Source organism: Carcharodon carcharias, chromosome 10 (assembly GCF_017639515.1).
Source record: "Carcharodon carcharias isolate sCarCar2 chromosome 10, sCarCar2.pri, whole genome shotgun sequence".
NCBI classification, from domain to species: Eukaryota; Metazoa; Chordata; class Chondrichthyes; order Lamniformes; family Lamnidae; genus Carcharodon; species Carcharodon carcharias.
This window is the reverse complement of record NC_054476.1, coordinates 8626282-8646375: the sequence shown is the minus strand read 5'-3', so window position 1 is coordinate 8646375 and position 20094 is coordinate 8626282. Positions and strand designations below refer to the sequence as shown.

At 40.1% G+C, this 20094-nt stretch overlaps 1 protein-coding gene across 1 annotated transcript in view; it reads right to left on the bottom strand.

Annotated features, from left to right (window-relative positions):
* Nucleotides 1–8934: 8934 nt before the first annotated feature.
* Nucleotides 8935–20094, bottom strand: part of api5 (apoptosis inhibitor 5) — a 29420-nt gene continuing 18260 nt past the window's right edge. The window contains exons 8-14 of the mRNA XM_041197028.1: nt 18634–18723; nt 17467–17648; nt 15423–15516; nt 15174–15230; nt 14739–14815; nt 12371–12504; nt 8935–11767 (exon numbers count right to left, since the gene is read on the bottom strand). Coding sequence (XP_041052962.1) covers nt 11688–11767; nt 12371–12504; nt 14739–14815; nt 15174–15230; nt 15423–15516; nt 17467–17648; nt 18634–18723 — 714 coding nt within the window. The 3' untranslated portion in view covers nt 8935–11687. The remainder of the gene's footprint in view (nt 11768–12370; nt 12505–14738; nt 14816–15173; nt 15231–15422; nt 15517–17466; nt 17649–18633; nt 18724–20094) is intronic.

Below are 20094 nucleotides of genomic sequence, written 5' to 3'. Positions count from 1 at the left end.
CTATCGGTGTCCTGAAACTATTTCACTGCCTGGACCTCTCCAGGGTGGTAAACCTTCCAGTGCTTTCCAAGATTGTGGTAGTCTGCTATGTCCTTCACAACCTCACTCTCATAAGGCCGCCACCATTGCCACCAGGCCTCTGGAGGGCACCTTAGGAGGAAGGGAGGAGACATCCAGCACTCGTTCACTCCAGATGACACCCAGCACTCCTTCACTCCAGATGACACCCAGCACTCCTTCACTCCAGATGACACCCAGCACTCCTTCACTCCAGATGACACCCAGCACTCCTTCACTCCAGATGACACCCAGCACTCCTTCACTCCAGATGACACCCAGCACTCCTTCACTCCAGATGACACCCAGCACTCCTTCACTCCAGATGACACCCAGCACTCCTTCACTCCAGATGACACCCAGCACTCCTTCACTCCAGATGACACCCAGCACTCCTTCACTCCAGATGACACCCAGCACTCCTTCACTCCAGATGACACCCAGCACTCCTTCACTCCAGATGACACCCAGCACTCCTTCACTCCAGATGACACCCAGCACTCCTTCACTCCAGATGACACCCAGCACTCCTTCACTCCAGATGACACCCAGCACTCCTTCACTCCAGATGACACCCAGCACTCCTTCACTCCAGATGACACCCAGCACTCCTTCACTCCAGATGACACCCAGCACTCCTTCACTCCAGATGACACCCAGCACTCCTTCACTCCAGATGACACCCAGCACTCCTTCACTCCAGATGACACCCAGCACTCCTTCACTCCAGATGACACCCAGCACTCCTTCACTCCAGATGACACCCAGCACTCCTTCACTCCAGATGACACCCAGCACTCCTTCACTCCAGATGACACCCAGCACTCCTTCACTCCAGATGACACCCAGCACTCCTTCACTCCAGATGACACCCAGCACTCCTTCACTCCAGACGACACCCAGCACTCCTTCACTCCAGACGACACCCAGCACTCCTTCACTCCAGACGACACCCAGCACTCCTTCACTCCTGATGACACCCAGCACTCCTTCACTCCTGATGACACCCAGCACTCCTTCACTCCTGATGACACCCAGCACTCCTTCACTCCAGATAAGCTGTCCATGAGCGGACACTCAGATTCCAGTCTCCTCAATCATTTCATTCCCATATTATTGTCACGCCATAATTCCCCATGTTTCAATTAATTCGCTATGGACTTTTGCAGCATCCTATTGGCCCAAATTCTGAAATAAAAGCCACTGCCACAACTTTACCCAACACTTAGAATAATACACACAAAACTGCATCACTCAGACCCTTGTGAATTCCATGTCTTTGCCTGGTAAAGCGGTCTTATACAGTGCTAGCCCAGTGGCTGGAGCACGAATGGTGGAATATTGCTGACTTTCAGTGGCTGAGGGTGGGGAAGAGAGAGAGGGAGAGACTGCAGGTGGGCAGCTGAGGGCTGGGTTTTGGATTGCACCTCCTCAGCATGGGCCACAGCTGAGTCTAAGCTGGCGAAAAGGCATCAGCAAGGGCTGAACAAGTGGCAGTGCTGGGAGCATGAATATTACGATCCTGGGAGAGGACCACAGGTTCATGCACCATCAAGCACTGCCATTTCCCCAAGGTGGACCCCCTCCTCAGCAATCTTAGTGATCTCCTGGAGCACAGATCACTAGACTGCTCCAAATGCCTGCACGCTGCTTTGAGCACTGGCGTCCACACCTATGACGGCAATAGTCTCAGCCAGTCTAGAAACTCTCTCCACCAATAATTTCCATTATGAATTCCTCTGTCTATATTTATAATAGAAATTGCAGAACCTCTATCAGGAATCTTTATTTGCAGAATTATAAACTTCAGTATTGCTGAAAAAAAAACATGCTGCTGAAGCTTTTTGTCTTGAATTATAAACTTATATTGGCAGCTTCATGTGTAAACATAGATATGCGAAAAAAGGGAAAAAGCTGAGGCGCACACAAAACGTGCAGGACTGACAGGGAAGGAAGACCAGCTAGCTGCTGCATTAAATCTGACCCACACCCGGGATGCCAGGAATGACTAGATAACATACCTAAAAAGGAAAAAGCTCCAATAAAATAGGGTCAAAATCTAGAAAATTTCTCTTCAACTCCAAAGTTCAACAGGCGATTAAAATCAGTTGTCCATGTTAGTTAACTGGTAAATCGCTTACCTTTCGTCAGGTGGTTTCTTTGCAGCAGCTAATAACTGGTCTTATCCCTTTTGTTGGTGTGCCAAGAGTCAGTACATATCCTTCAAGAGTTAATTTATCCCAAAAGTCCACTAGTTTCTGGAGAAGGAACCAACATCTAGCCTATTCCTACTTGTGTAGGTTAAATACACAACTTCATGTCCTCTCTAATCTGCTAAACTGAAATAATTTCTCACTGGATACAAAACTTAGCCCTTTTATTATTTACTGGGTGATTCTTGGGATTTGTCAGCAGTTTCAGGAAGGTCCTATTGTATACCAACTATGACTGCACAGGTGCAGTTAGAAGAATTGCATGTGGTGGCAGGCTGTCAGCAGAGAAGGTCCCAGGTCTGGAGCACTCTCAAATAGCTGTACTGTCTGGAGATCAGAGTCTGGAAGCACCCGGGAGCATGGTTGCATGATTTAGGAGTTTTGGGGAGAAGTAGTGGAAGATATCATTGTCTACAAATGATAAGGAGAGGGGGTTTTGAGGTATGGTTGAACTAGGGAGGGAAAGGATCCCTGGATCTAGGAGAATTGAGGTTGGTACAACAGTATGGTAACATTACGACTAACGGAGATTTGGGAGAATGTAACTCAATCTGAAACCAAATATTTAAGTGCAAAATATGCAGTTTCTGCATTCAACTGCTACTAGCACACCAGATTCTAAGTTCTCTGTGTTTAAAATCAGTTTCCGATTGGTTCCAAGTGGATTGCCCAGGATTTAACGTTTATACCTGATGGTCTGAAACTGTGAATGTATGGGGGTGGAAAAAGGGACATGAGTAAGCAGAAGAGGGCTGGGATGGCAGGTTGGGGAAGGTTGACAGCTGGAAATGGATCACACAACACAGTCTCTGGGAACCTGTCTAAGGTTTGATAGAGGAATCAATGTCGGACTCGCTCTGTTACATTGTCAATCTTTCAAATTCACCCACAGGCCAGTCTACTCATATTTCTCTCAATTTCTCCTTCCTTTTCTGTTTTTCACATTCCCTGTTTTTTTTTCTGCTTTTCTCTCTCCCTTCCCCCTCCTTTGGCTCTCAGCTAGGGCTGCAGCACAGTATAGAGGAAATGCCTGCTGGCTACTTTTTGGATAGTTATCAAAATATCTAAGTACTTTTTTTTTTAAAAAAAGCAAACTGGACTGGGATATTGCTAGAAAGTTAGGAGAGCAGGTTGACTTCACTAAATTGAGTAGCCCCAGAGAGTAAAGTGCCACCTTCATTGGGCATACAAAGCGTGATGGAATTAAGTTCAGAAGTGTTACAGGGCAAGTATTGCACATGACATACTAAAGTTCTTGATATTAGCATGACATCAGTGCTGTACATTAAGCAACTTTGAGTGGCACCCAAAGTCTGGGAGAATTCAACAGTGCAAAAGGGCTTTTGCCCCTGATATGAAATCCCCAGCTGCTGTTTCACTTTTCATTCCAAACTGCAATGAGAATTATCTGGAATATAAATATATCCACAGTATCCTTGAAGAGCTGAAGTTATTTGGGCAGGAAATTTCAAGTGAATCACAAAACAACAGCATTTCATGAATTGCACAGCAATAATTAGCTACTTTGAATGTTATGAAACTTAGAAATTTCCAAGTTATACACCAACCTGATCAGAACAATACCTCAATAATCACTAGTCCATCACCTGTGCTGTTGCACAGAAATCAAAAACATGTTTAATCTTCAGCTGAAGTAGGGTACAATTGGACCATGTATTTACATATAATTCAGTTTCCAGTTTTAAAGTCCGGCACTCTATTCTTACTTTATATATTTTGATTTTTATACTTGGTTAAATAAAATGGACAGCAATTTAGAACAGATGCTTTTCTCTGCAGTAGCAGCTGTGATCCAAAATGTTGTACTATGTCAGCACAGCTATCAAGATGGTACAAGTTCAGTGGGTCATATTTGCATAGACAGTTTCTAATCTAAGGGTGGACCTGGGAAACTATAATAGCAAAAATTATGTGAAAAGTAGCATTTTGCAGACAGGAAGTGTGTGCAGACACATGGTTAATATATTAAAGATATATGGATAGTTTATTTTTGTACATCGATATTCAATCGCACATTGCATAGAAGATTAAACTCCACACAATATGAAACTCTGCGCAGTCATGGAAACAATGTTTTACGTTCTCCTTGTAATTCTGACAAAGTTTTCTTCCTACTGGCTTTAAAACTGCAGAAATTGAAAAACTTTTCATTCAAGAGAGCAAACTATAGATAATTTATTTGTTTGATATCCTATTCTCATTTGGCTCAATGGAATGAACTTCTGAAGTCTTAAAACTAAAAGCACTTTGTGCAAATTAATTTTTTTAAATAAACATACCTTCACTGATCTTCTGAGTGTACTTCAGGCAATTATTTTGCACTTGCTAGCTCTTTCTGAGCAACTGCTTATTTTGGGGAATAACATACTTTGGTGGGTTAATTGGGGTAGGCATTGACTTTGTATGGGTGCAAAACAGATGACACTGAGTTGGCAGCCTTTTACCTGCTGCCATCCATTTTATACTTGCAAATTCAAGATTCATCCCACTAAGTCGAGTACTAAACACATCCTCAAATATCCCCTCACTTTTATCTATCTACTCAAGGATGTTTTGTACTTTCCTCGCTAGTTATAATCTTCCTTTAAACTTTTTGATATTTTCACCTTCATTATGCCATGTTCTTTCAATTGTAAATATCTTATGGCAAACAAACCTTGTAGCTTCCATCTTAATTCTGAATCATTTGATTATTTCCTTAAATTTCATAGACAATTCCTTTCAGGCCCTTAAGTTTCACCTCTTTTTAATTATAATTCATTTCTGATTCCTTTCATTTTACTTCTTTCCGCTGTTTTCCATTGCTTCAGAATTTGTAAATGTAATGCATGATTGCTTGTGTGTCAGAAGTTATTCAATCTTGACCTGATGTATATAAATGACCCAAAGTACTAAAAATTGTCAGCATGGCATTGAATAGGTTTTGAAATTCAGAAATTCCACAGATAAGGGACCAGGTGTACAATCTTGAAAGGGCTAACTTTAGTTAAAAGGAAATTCATTGGGTGTGGTTGTTTCACAATCTTTAAGGAACAAGAACATGATAGAAGTAGATGACCATGGCCCATCAAGCCTGCTCCGCCATTCAATATGATCATGGCTAATCTTGGGCTTCAACACTATTTTCCCGCCTGTTCCCCATATCCCTTAATTCCCAGAGGCATCAAACATCTGTCTACCCCAGCCTTAAATGTCTTCAACGATGGAGCATCCACATCCCTCTGGGATAGGGAATTCTAAAGATTCACAGTGCTATGAGCGAAGTAATTTCTCTTCATCTCAGTCCCAAATGATTGGCCTCTTATGCTGAGACTGTGCCCCTGTGTTTTAGATTCCCCGACCAGTGGGAACAATCTCTCAGTGGCCACCCTATCAAGCTTCTTCAGAATTTTGTAAATCTCAATGACATCGCCTATGTGGGACAAATAGATGCCTAGAATCAACAAGCACAAAATAGACAAGCTTAAAATTAAATGGACCAATGAAGAGAAAATGAAAGAGGAAAAATGGCCACAAAACCTGCAAGGAGAAAATGAAAGGTGTTTACTGGGATTAATACATGAACATGCAGCAATACATGAAAAGGTGACCAGAAGGCAAAGGGAAGCCTAGAAAAGAAATAAAGCTGCAGGGGCAAAATGTAACTGCAAAAGATTATTTCAGAATGCCACCAACAAGCGTGTAAGCAGTGAAAATATTAGAGCCATAAGGTATGCTAACAGGCTGGAAAAGAATAAGCATAGGGTAATAAACAAACATTCTGAATGATCATTTTCTCCAATTATTCACTTTACCAATATTCTACACTGAAATACTCTCAGCAAAATTAATGATTCTGATATATAGGAAATGGAAGTACAGAACAAGCTAAAAGTGCGTCAACAGCAGTAAATCTCCAATCATAGCTCTCTAGGGTAAATGCCATCCAAGAGAAAACGGAGATTTTTGAGGTATTGCTAATTATCACGGATTCACTAGATGGTGAAAAGATGGCAGTAGATCGCAAACAGGCCAAATTCAAAAAAGGTGACAAGACAGACAAGGACAACCACAGGTACATTAGTCATACTTCAATTTCGTTAAACTGAAGACCAGCTTTGCAATAATAGAGTAAAACAGCAGTCAACATGTGCTCAGATTGAGTGTTTTGGCCTGATCCGTAATATCTTTGAGGAAGTGGCATTCCAAGAAAGACTTGAAATCACTAAAATGTGTCATACATAGACTTCTAAAAGGCATTTGATAAAATGTCTCATTTGAAAGGCTATTTGTCCAGCTCAAAACTGGGGATTCAGGGAAAATTGCATAAGGGTAGAAAACAATGTGAATATGTTGAGGTGGGGGAAATTAAGCAGAGTGCTTTTGACATTTGAGTTGGGCTGGGACCACTAGCTTTTCCAATTTACACAAATTTTGATTCAGGAGCTCAAAGTAAACTGGTGAAATTTGAGATGAAACCAAGCTTGTGGGGCTTTGAAATCAAGGAGGCAGCTTAGCATTTCATTCAATTCTGTAATTCTGATTGGGCAGAAAAATTATGTATGAAATTTAAAGCAGACAAGTGTAAGATGTGGTTTACAGGAAGGGCATTAATTCATGAATGGTGTTGAGAGAAACCAAGGATGATGCTGAAAGAGTTATTGGAGTCTTAATATTCAACACGTCCAACAAGTACAGAGTAATCAATAAAGCCAACAGAACATTGAACTAAATAGCCACAACATTAGAACTCGAGTCATAGAAAATCAAACTGTTGTTCCCTGGTCTGATTACAGCTTGAATACAATGTTCAGTTCTGGTTACCGAGAAACAAGGCGATATTCAAATATTTTCATTAGTCTTCTGAGTTACTGCCCTCTGCTGTTCCAGAAACAAGTCTGCTTTTTTCCCCACATGCACCAGGAACTCAACATTTAGAGAAATCACATGCACGAGCATATCCTAATCTTGTTTGGAACATGAGTTACATCATCAATGTGTGCCATTACTATCATGCTAGGATATTTAGATACTGCTTTCAATAGTAGACATGTAGTAGTCTGGTGACAGTTATAACTTACCCAAGTGACAAAGAACACGAATCTTTTCAGAAATCATGAAGATTCACTTACCAGCTCTGTCTACGTAAGAGAAAGATGTGTAGTTTCTGCTTCCACAGTAAAGGTGCAGCCAGTAGGCACTACTTTGTTCTACTAATCTATGATCCTCTTCTTTGCCACCTCTCTAATGATTATCAGGTACTGAGAGTACAGATCAAGGTTTAATACAAGGCAGTGTAGGAGTGTAATATGGATATGTAGCTGTGATTGGAATGAAGCTTTTAAAAGGAACACTTTCTACAAGCAATTCTGCTTCCATTAGACGTAGATTGCCATTCCATGATTAAAATTTTAACTTAACTAGTTTTGTGAATGACCAGATTTGACATCAAATTGCAGACAGGAAAAATGTATGCAGTATGCATCTAAACGAACTTGATATTTTAGTATTTTCAGGATGTTGCTGAAGCCACATTGAAGTACTACAGCAAGGCACTAGAGTTTCATGTAGCTTTAATGCTAAGAAAAAATGGAATAGTTTTTCAGATATGTTCAATTTCCTTCATACAATTACTGTACTTTTCGCATATTAAGATATTCTAATTAATTATTCATGGCCAAGGGGTGAGCTCATTGTCTTATACTATCAAAATGGCAATAATGTTGGATTTAATTTTGCAATTGCACAAATGAGATTAAGACTTCATAAACCTACTCTTAAATACCACAGATTTTGATACTTCACTCATGTAAATGTTGGAATGACTAAGCAGCTTAACAGACAATGCCCTTTATATGAGAATAGATGCCAGTCCACAAAAAGAACTACAGCAATTTTGCCTTGCACTTTTTAAAAAAGTGATTTACAGTAGATTTCTGGTCTACTTTGATATTTCCTCACATGGTTTCTTATATAATTTGCCAGATCAAGATATTTCCAAATAAGTGGAAGTAATTAAAGTAGAAGGGGGAAAAAACATTTAATGTAAGGCAACAAAACAAGTCAGAATGAGACACATACTAATTCCTGATGAGATTTACCATCAATATATTTTGGGACACTACAAAGGTAGCCATTTGCTCTTCAAATTTCTGATACAAGTCCAAATATGCATCACTGCCTTTTGACAACACACTTTGGCACACAGATCCTCATTACTGGAAATATTTGCCCACCCTACGTACAATGTACATAATTTGAAATCCTATATCTGGTAGGCAGATGAACATCTGATTTTCTTTATCTTTCACCTAATGTCAATGTCTAAATTTTGACTGAACATTTCAGTATTCAGCAACAATTTGTTGGGAAGCTGCATTAAATACTCAAATTTTCAAGATTTGCCAGATCACAAATTCTTGTCACTCATTGTCAAAGGTGACCTCAATATCCCTGCACAGTTAAAAATTGTTTTGAAAAACCATTTATCTATATAACCAGATCAAAAATAATAAGCCTATAAAAATACTTAAATCTTTTCAATAGTTATTGTTTAAGTTAAATTATTGAAAACCTGATAAGTTGACAATGTAGCTTCTATTGTTCATCACAGTTTACTAATTGATTATAGGTGCACAATACAAAAATACTCAGTATGCACCACTACTGTACAAAACGTTTTATTCCAAAAGGATGGGGCACGCTTACATTTCCTTCCACTGAAAGAAAATGAGGCGGCGAACAATTAACTTTGTTGCATTTCTAAACAGAAGCTGCAATGGCATTGATGAACTAGCAACCACCTGCAAAAAGCGTTCTCTAAATATGTAAGGACAGCCCTATAAAAAGGTCACATGCAATTACAGCTTTTCTAAATAAACAGCGTGCTTCACCTACAGCCTTAGAGATAGCATGTATTACTACTTCCAACTTTTGCATTTGCACTTATTTAATCCAAGTGTTGAAATAAATCTTTCTGCACAATAAGAAAGACAACTGGAACCTTTCACATGCTACTAAAAATGGTCTGGCACTGTTATATTGCAAACCAAAGACTAAATGAAGAAAAAGGTTCCATTGTGTAATTTACAAAAGGAAAAGGTATCTTTCCCCCAAATACCTTCTTTATAGGTATTGTATTAGGTAGCTTCCACACAAAGAAAAGCTGTACAATGACTGGATTTTAAAAAATGAATACGAAAATATTATTCATGCAGATATCCAAATAAAGTATTCATTCACCTCCAACAGCAAGTTTCCAAAATACAGCTTATAGTACGTCTGCACTATGGTAAATTAAAAATCTCGGTAGTTAAGCAACAATAATTAAATGGTTCGGCATTACTCATTCTGAAACATTTGTAACATTGGCAATTGGTATTGAAGAACCAACATACATATATGTGAACATGACTTCAGGGCCATTTTGTTTCCCCACTTAGATTTTTGTCCATCATTCAAATCTTGACACTTAACATTTTAACAATTCCACTGTGGCCTTCAACATCACAATGTGCACAATGAAGGCACTTTGCCAAATTTTCTTGCAGCTGTTTCACCAATTCACAAGAACGATTGCTTTGAATTGATGGTTGTTCCCCCAATTTAGATACAGAATGTTTAATGCTGGACTCACCAATAACACAAATGAAAGTTTGACAGGTTTTCTGCAAGACCATGATACAGTAACACATGACAACTTGCAGTTTATTCACTATCATACTGGTGTTTCTGGTATCCCTGTAACAATCACTGGAGCCATAATGTAATATCTTGCGTAAGTATACAGTAATTCCCACAGCCTAAACCTAATCCAGAACTGAAGTGAGATATCATTACTCAATGCATTTGAAGGCTACAGTGGAAATACATCAGGGTCAACCTACTGCTGGATGTAGCTTTGTTCACATGACTGCAAACAGCATATAATTTCTTTAGACAGATATAGTGTTTATCCCAACAGCGCAATGATCTTCATGCTCAATTTAAAATGTAGATAATGATCAACTAAAACATTAACATATGGATGTTGTTAGTTATTGGTTTCTTCGGGCAGAGGGATAAAAAACTGAGGAACTGAGGTAAAGCTTAGAAAACTTACCTCATGACTGTTGGCTTCTGACATCAAAATGAAGCCCATTGTAAAATGCAGAGGCAACATTACAATGAGGTAATATTTGATATCACAAGATTATTGGCCATGCAGATAGGCAATGAAGTGGGGATCAAAGCACAAATGCAGACAAAGCTTTGGAATTAAGCAAATCATTTTTTTAAGCTACAAGTACTCTTTGAATACAGTACTTCAGTACTATAGCACTCAACAGTTAATCTACATAGATCATAAAAATGCAACAGGTTACATAAATACTGCACAGCACTAAGAAATGTTATCACAGCATATAGCTTTATAATCATCAATAGGGATAGTGCCATCAGTTTGTTGAAGGACATATGTTGAATTGAGATTGGTTCGCATTTGCCTAGCTTCAGAAAGGAGGGACTTATGGCCCGAGTCACACACTGCACATTAATACACCACTACATAAGTGTATTTCTAGCCACAATTTCCACACAATTAAATCTACCAATCTCAATTGGGAAGCTGTGCACTCTTAGGAAAAGGCAAAATATTATCCAGTGAGGGAAATGGAGGAAAAAAGTTGAGGTCCCTGTCAGTTGTTAATCCAGATGCCATCCCTTGAAAGACATTGCTTATCTGCTATTCAATCTAGGAACCTATTGAAGGGAATTAAACGGTTACGCATTTCAATAAGGGAAGAATGAAACCCAAAATTTGGAAGTGTCAGCGCTGCAAGAATCCATCATGAACAGTGATGTTACTTCTTCTGGTGGCACATTTTCATTTGAAATGATGCACTGGCACTAGGGGGAACCCAGAGTGGCTTGAAACTTCCCATTCTGGCCGTAGATCCCAAAAAGACCAGTTTTAAATGTTGCCCTGAATGCAGGTTTTACTTCACATTTGTGGGAAACAGTCAATTGGAGAATGCGCAGGGACTGGGAGCTACTCTCAAACTTCTCTACCGTGTTCTAATTTTACCCTGGTGCTAAGATGGATTTTGGAATGTCAATTGTTGCTGTGCTTTTTGTTTTTGAAAATTTTTCCCAGCCTATAATTATTATAAAATGTTGGATCAGCAGTATAAAACAAAGAAAAGGAAATAAAAAGCACATTTTGGAACAGGTGTGTGGGTTTGGAAAACAGCTTCACATTCCCACATATAAACACAAGTTGAAATGTACAAAGGTATCTTCTAGAAATTAGGTTTGCTTAAATACAGAATTCTCCTTTGAAGGCTCCTAGCGGTTCTTGCAGATGCTCTGTAGCGATCTCAAGATTATAATACACAGTAACTACTGCACAATGGACAATGGTGAAGGAGCCTTTTAGGTTTAATAAAGGCGTCCCCTGCTACGATTTCCTCGTCCGCCCCAGCCTCGACCTCTGCCTCCACGGAAACCTCCTCGCTGTTCTGTAAAGAAAGAAAGTGATGCTTTGACGTGTTTTCTTACATACTTGTTATTTTAAGGGCATTGTTACGTTTCGGACATTGAAGATTATGCTGAATTATGTAGGCGTCCACTCGTAATGAGTGTGCAGTTTAAAATTCTACACTACAAAACTTGGCCGTGCAACCAAAAAATTCATCATAGATCCTATCAAGGTCTTCCTTTCCCAAATGACCTTGCCATGGTAGTCAAAATTCAAAATGACAGTGCGACTCCCTGCTTCTCCCTCCTCCCAGGGTATGGATTCTCTTCCCAAGTTACTTTCGCCCTTCAGCTGGTACATGAACCAAGTGAGGATATATGAGTGGGCACCAAACCCGATCATTGCCGCTTTGACCCAGTTACTAAGTAGCGGGTGAGCACAAGGCAGTGCTGTCTTTCCTTGCCACGCTGACGGAACACCGAATAGTCTTGTGGGTGGCATTTTCTCCACAGCAGCACTGCTGAGATGAGAAACTTAGTAGCTTACAGGCAAAACCATATTCCACCATTGTGCTGTTCAACCAGTTACATCACCGTAGAAAAATTAAATGACCATGATCTCCAAGTTGCTTTACATGGCTTACCATATGAGAAGTTACCAAGGTTACTGCTGTATTTGCCACTGGGTGGGTTGTAAATTTGCCTGGTGTCCCGTTTTTGTGCTGGAGATTGTTTCTTAGGAGGGGATGAAGTGTTTTCCTCAGCCATTCGTTTTTGCCTATTAACATCAACCAGATTAATTATCCTTCAAGTTTTCACTAAATAAAAATTACTCAATTACACAAAGAAATACTAAAGTAAGGCAGAAATGAAGAAGCGCCTTATGAGCACGGCCACAGGCCTTTTACTTTTGGGCAATAATCACAAACCTATTCAAAATTACTCAAAAGAGTTACTAAAGCACGCAACAAATTCTCTTGCTAAGGTCTGTCCTCTTTTTTGAGACTAGGCCTTGAATCCATGCCCTTTTTGCCATGTTTTGAGTGCAAGAACGGCAATAACTGAGGCAGGGGCTTTTTGGGGGATGAGAGAGAACGCAAGACTTGGCAGGAGGAGGCCATTCAGCCCTCTCAAGCCTGCTCCGCTATTCAGTTAGATCGTGGCTGATCTGATTGTGGCCTCAACGCCACTTTGCTGTCTGCCCCCCCCCCCCCACCCCTCCCCATTACTCAGCTCTCTGGGAAAGAGAATTCCACAGGCTAACAACCCTCAGAGAAAAAACAATATTACTCGCACCTTCAGCAAGCTGTAGCCATGTATCTGGTTGATTTATACCAGAAGTAGCTCTGTTAGCAGTCGGATGATATAAGCTCGGTAAAATTGCAATTTTAAGCATGAGCTGCAGTTCACTTAATAGCACTCTTGTCTCCAAGTCAGAAGGTTGTGGGTTCAAGTCTCACTCTGGGACTTGAGCACAAAGATCAAGGTTGACACTCTGATGCAGTACTGAAGGTATGCTGCACTGATGGAAGTGCCGGCTTTCAAATGAGACATTAAACCAAGGTTCCAACTGCCCTCCAGGTAGACATAAAGCATTCTATGGCACTGTTTAAAGGGGAGCAGGGGTGTTAGTTCTGGTGTGCCAGTCCAGATTTCTGACTCAGTCGACATCACAAAAACAGATTGTTTGGTCATTATTACATTGCTGTTTGCGGTAACTTGCTATGCATGTCATTGTTTCCTACATTACAATGGCGACTACACTGCGAAGGTACTTCAAAGTGCTGAAAAGCAGTTTGGGGCATCCTGAGGCCAAGGATATACAAATGCAAGATTTTCTTTTCATTTTGCAATGACGATGAAAGCCGTGTTCACATTTCGGATGTAGCAAGGCCTGGTCAGCATCACAGACTCCACATCAGTTCCAAGCTGCCCACAAGCCTTGCCAAAGGAGATAAAATTAAAGACCAATTTGGCTTGTGCAGTTCTTTCCTTCCCATGTGCTCTCTGCACTCATACCTTTAGTTTTCCTGCTAGTTAGGCTTCCCAGTTCTGAGTTAACCACATAAAACCACATCAAAACTGAAATTTTGAAGCCAGTGTTGGTGTCGAAAATAGATCAAATGACAAATTAAAAAAGATTCCAAAATATTTTAAAAGCCCCACCAGCTAGGCCATGGAAATCCTCCAAAGCTCCAACTCCCCAAGTCAACATACCCCATTTTTACTAGATTGGCTTTTTATTCAAAACGCTAAACATTAAAAGCTCTGAATGTTGAGCAATGAAATGACAGATGTCAGCAGGAAAAAACAGAATATATTTCACTACTCAAAATGTTATTCCCCATCCTTTGAATTTTTTGTAAACTTGTGTCTTCAACCAAGTTTGCAAACTAGAATCATAAAATTTGACAGAATCAGTGGCTGTACTTGGCTCATTGCATCTGGGTTGGTCTTCTCCATTTATTCTGCTTCTGATACCTTTTCCCTATGTCCTTTGAAGCTGTAGTTTTCCTACATAAATTGGAGCAGCTCCCTTGTTCTTTTGGTAATAACGTATGCCTTTAGTTACCAATTAGCCAACCAGTGGAAAGAAGCTTTTTTAAGTTTATAAAACCTTTTAATCCTGAATACCTGCATTATCTGCTCATATCCTCTACGTTCCAGAGAAAAAGTCCCAGGATCTCTACTCTTGTCCTCATAAACAAGTCTCTTCCCTTCCCTTGCACCCCTCTCCACGGTGTTCAAATCCTTTCCAGCAGGATGCCCTAAACTACTGAACCATTGATTTATCATTTATAGTCTAGATCCCATTTATAAAATCTAGGATCCCATATGTTTTCTTTTAAAATAGTAATAACTACAGTGCAGCATTCAAGTTATAAGGATCAGGACTTCAGCAGCAGTAAGATTTTTTAAAATTCTGGGTTATCGCCACAGTTTCTTAGCATTAGCTTATTCGGGAGAAATGAAAACAGTGTACAACATTAGAAGATACAAGAATAACTTTACCCTCCTTCAACCTTCTGTACAGGCTTCCAAGAAAGGGTGACTGTGCTTTTATAAGAGGGAGGATTGTGGAACAGATCCTAACAAAACAAAAAAAAATGTGCAGGTTATACAATGCTGTTTTCAGCCCAAGTTACAGCACCCAAGTCTCTGTCATCCAGATATCTAGGTCATAACCTATTTGGCTAACTGTACAAAGATATATATTTCAAGGTATTAAATAACAGTATTTAAAGAGCTCCATCTATACCAGACAGGTTTTGCACATGCCAGTGTAATACTGTAGCTTCTCTTTGCCAGATTTTTGTCACTTATGGGAATTGCATGATATGACAGCATTGTAAACAGTACCAAGCTTTGTAGGTAACTATTATAGCATATAGTTTTGGCTGCACAAAATCCCAAAATAACACGAACAGCACTAAAAAAAATGATTACCTTGATGAGAACATTAATGTTATTGGTTATCTTCAATGCAACAACTTTAATTTTGTTCTGTGGAAAAGAAAGAGCATCATGTGTAAAATATAAATTTTCATCTGACATATATTCCAAAATACTTGGTTAAAAGCTTCACAATTGTATCCCAAGAGACACTTTTAGTAATTATGCTGTATTAAATTATCTAACTTGTTCCCAGCTGTCTCATTATTTAAGTCTGAAAGGCCAATGGCCTAGAATACATACCTCTTCTGTTTTCAAAGCTTCACCTGTTTTTCCTTGTAGAGCAAGACGAAGCTGTCTGATGTAAACTTGCAAACCTCTTGCAAAATACTGCAATCTGAACATAAAATTACACAATTAATTTCGGAGGGCTGGGTAGCACAATATATTCCAGATGGTTCTTTTAGCTTTAAGACCAAAATTCAAACCCACTCCTTTTTCTGTGTAATGTTATGGTCAACACTTAAGAGGATTTCAACAATTACACGATGATATAAATAAACTTGCAAAATGGGCCTATGACCTTCAACAGAGATTAGTGCGAGGTCTTACATTTTGGTGAAAAAAGAAAGTCACACGTTATTTGGAAAGTAAGAATCTAAATGGGATCTGGAACTACAAATCATTACAAGTTGCTAGACAAAAGGCCACAACAGAAAACAAACCAAGCACCAGGGTTTACTTCTAGAGGGATGCAACTGAAAGTAGACAAGTTATGCTAAACCCGTATCGAACCTTGGTTAGGCTACACTCGGGACCATGTAGAATTCTGGTCGCCATATTAAAAAAAATACCAGAAATGCGAGGTTGTCCCTATCTGAGATGGATGAAGAGATTGAGACTGTTCTCTGGATGGCTGAGTGGTGACCTATTAGTGTCTTTAAAATTATGAAAGTCTTTGATAGACACCATCAATATAAAAAAAGTCACACAGAAAAAAATCAAATACGAAATTCAGCAGAAAATCTTTTCCCCAGAGGGTGATGAGGATGTGAAACTCGTTCCGTCATGTAGAGGTCGAGGTGAAATAGCATAGATACATTTAAAGGGAGGCTGGACAAACACATGCAGGAGACGAAAAGAGGGTTATGCTGATGCTGAAAGAGTTAGGTAAGGAAAGACAAGAGAAGGCTCAAGTGAAGCGTAAACGCTGGTACGGACTGGTTGGTTCGAATGGCCTGTTTCTGTGCTGTACATTCTATGTAATTAGCTGGAATAATCCACCTAGCTGATCGGTTGCCTTCAGAGATAGCGCATCAATGCCACAAACTCAAGCTGGAGCATAAACTGCCGTGAGTGATGTGCACATGTATACACAGTAAAAATTTCTGTAATCCAGCACTCTACCAACTGGAACTCTCGGGTCTGATCTGGTTTTGAATTGGAGATGTCAAACTGCCTGGTAGTTGTTATTGGCGGCTTGTCCTCACTCTGCTCTGCAGCACCATCGCCCCTCAGCGCCTCTCACTCGATTTGCGTGTTCCCGCAACTTTCACAAGACCTCGATGCCTGTGCAATCACCCTGGAGCTCATTGGATGAAAACGCAGAACTCGTCTTACAACTCAGTTAACTGGCATACCTGATTAACCGGCACCTCTCATTCCCAGAGCATGCCAGATAACAGAGATTTTATTGCATTAGAATCATAGAATAATACAGCATGGGAAGGCATTCAGCACCATGCATCTTTGCCAACTCTTTGGCAGAACCATCTAACTAGTCCTACTCACCCATTCTTTCTTGATAGCCCTGCAAGCTTTTCCTATTCAAGTATTTATCCAATCTCCTTTTGCAAGTTATTATTGAAACTGCCTCTAACACCCTGTTGGGCAGTGCACTCCAGATAACCAACTTCATGTGGAACAAAATATTTCCTCATGCCATCTCTGGTTCTTTCAGTAATTAACTTAAGTCTGTGTCATGTGGGCTACTGGTCCTTCTGCCAATTTTTCCTTATTAACTCCATCAAACCCTTCATAATTCTGAACTATCAAATCGCTTATGCTTGTCTACTCTAACTCCAGCTTCTCGTCTCTCCACATATACAAATGCAGTTATAATCACCTGTAATTACTTCTAGGCTTACTATTGGCTATCTAGAACTTGAACTACCCTTGCTCATTAGATCTTACTAGGAAAAGTAGAAATGGTTTATGCAAATAATTCCAGTCAAATCAAAAATTTTGAAGTGACTCGACACGAAGAGGAACACAAGTTTGTGTACTATTACAGATTAGAAGAGAAACAGTTTTTTGTAGAAGGTTGTAAACAAAACATTTGTTCCACCTGATTTTGAAGTCCTTCAGTCGATCTGCATTGAGTTTTGCTGTAAGGAAATCAGGAAGCTTCTTTCCAAGTTGATGGAAGCCAAATAACAGACATTCGACATAACTAAACTGTAGTTTGGGTTCCTCATTGCCGGCGTTTTCACCATTTTCTGCTTCTTCTGGGGGCAATGGCATATATTCCTAGGTTTATCAGAAATTCTAGGTTAATTACAAGACATACTTTTACATGTCTTTGCTGATCTTCATTTGTAAGAACTGCGCATTCCCAAAAATTTCTTCCATGGGATGCGGGTGTCGCTGGCAAGGCCAGCATTTGTTGACAATCCCTAATAGCCCTTGAATTGAGTGGCTTGCTAGGCCATTTCAGAGGGCAGTTAAGAGTCAACCACATTGTTGTGGGTCTGGAGTCACATGTAGGGCAGAACAGATAAAGATGGCAGGTTTCCTTCCCTAAAGGACATTAGTGAGCCAGATGGGTTATGACAATGTATGATAGCTTCATGGCCACCACTACGAAGACTAGCTTTTAATTCCAAATTTTATTAATTGAATTTAAATTAAAACCCATGTTCCCCAGAGCTTTAGCCTGGGCTTCTGGATTACTAGTCCAGTGACATTACCATTTTGCCACTATCTCCCACTGTACAACATTCCTGATGCTGTAATTCATATACAACAAATCTGACCCATGCTTACAAAGCTCTTAACCAGATAAATATGTCAGTAAATTTCTCATAATCTAATCCCACCTTCCAACATCTGGTCCGCAGTCTTCCAGGTTACAGCACTTCAGGTGCAGATCCAGGTGCCTTTTAAACCAGTTGGGGGTTTCTGCCTCCACCACCAAAGCAGGCAGTGAATTCCAAACATTTACTGTCCTCTGGGTGAAGAAGTTTTTCCTCATCTCCCCTCTAATCCTTCTAACAGTCAACTTAAATCTGTGCCCCCCGGTAATTGACCTCTCCACTAGGGTCTTTCCTGTCTACTCTCTCTAGGCCCCTCATAATTTTGAACACCTCAATTAAGTCACCCCTCAGCTTCCTCTGTTCTAAGTAAAACAACCCTAGCCTATCCAATCTTTCCTGTGTGTAAATATATGTGGCTTCTAGCATGCATAAGTGAGCCACACTGCGATTATATATTCCTGAGAAAGTTGCATGCTTACCAGTAACTTTTCGAATAACTGTTTCAAGTTACTTTCTAACTTTTCCATGTCACCACAGAAAGGTGTCATTTCTCCCAGTAACTTTAAAACCTGTAAAGGTAAAACATAGAACTTTCTCTCAAACATTATAACAAAAAAAAAATCAACACACTAACACTGAAGTACAGTTAAACAATCATACCTTTAAGTACAAATCTACAAGGAATTCTGTAGTGGTCCGAGCTTTGAAACTAATTTGTGAATTTATTTCATTTTGAGGAACTATCCAAAGATCTTCCTGGATGCACTTTAAAGCAGTGATAAATTATACAAGTCCACTTTTGCCCAGTAGTTCTCAAATCAGGGGTTTGTAGCAAGGATGACACCTTACTCATAAGAGTCAGATTCCTAAAAAGCCTTGCTATTTTTGCAGTGCACTGGTACAGTCACTGATATTTCCATTATTAAAATTATTAAAAAATTGCATTCTTATCTGAGTGATTACTCAAATTAAGGCAGCCAGTGTTTAAGGATTAAGGAATCAAGTGGTGTAATCAAAGAGCCATTACTTGTGCATCATGACGCAAACAGCAACGCAGCTGGAAGATCAGCCAGAGTTAAAAGCAATTGAACAAATACAGGAATTCCCCATTTTAAGTAGCAGATATTTTCATGGCAATTGCTACTTAAATTGAAGCTACTTATACTGAAGCAAGTTTTTCCATCTAAATGTATGTAATATCAGGAAATGTGTTCCCAACCCAAGGTTTCCAGCCCCAATACATAATTTAAAGATGACACAAACAAAACCCAATGGAAATAAACCTTCAACATTCCCAGTGAAGCGGTAAAGACTCAAGGAGAACAGGTTTTATTTTTGCTGGTTGCTCTGAACTAAAGGTACAAAATACATTCCCAAGATAACAGTGCTGAAGACTTGTACTCCAAAACTTGCCGCACCTCTAGCCAAGCTGTGCCAGTACAGCTACAACACTGGCATCTACCCGGCAATGTGGAAAATTGCTCAGGTATGTCCTGTAACAAAAAGCAGGGTAATTCCAACCCAGCCAATTACCGCCCCATCAGTCTACTCTCCATCATCGTAAAGTAACGAAAGGGGTCATCAACAGTGTTCTCAAGCAGCACTTGCTTAGCAATAACCTGCTCATTGATGCTCTGTTCGAGTTCCGCCAGTGGCACTCAGCTTCTGACCTCATTACAGCCTTGGTTCAAACGTGGGCAAAAGAGCTTAACTCCAGAGGTAAAGTTAGAGTGATTGCCCTTGATATCAAGGCAATGTTTGACTGAGTGTGGCATCAAGGAGCCCGAGCAAAACTGGAGTCAACAGGAATCATGGGGAAAACTCTCCTCGGGTTGGAGTCATGCCTGGCACAAAGGAAGCTGGTTGTGGTTGTTGGAGGTCAGTCATCTCAGGTCCAGGGCATCACTGCAGGAGCTTCTCAGGGTACTGTCCTGGGCCCA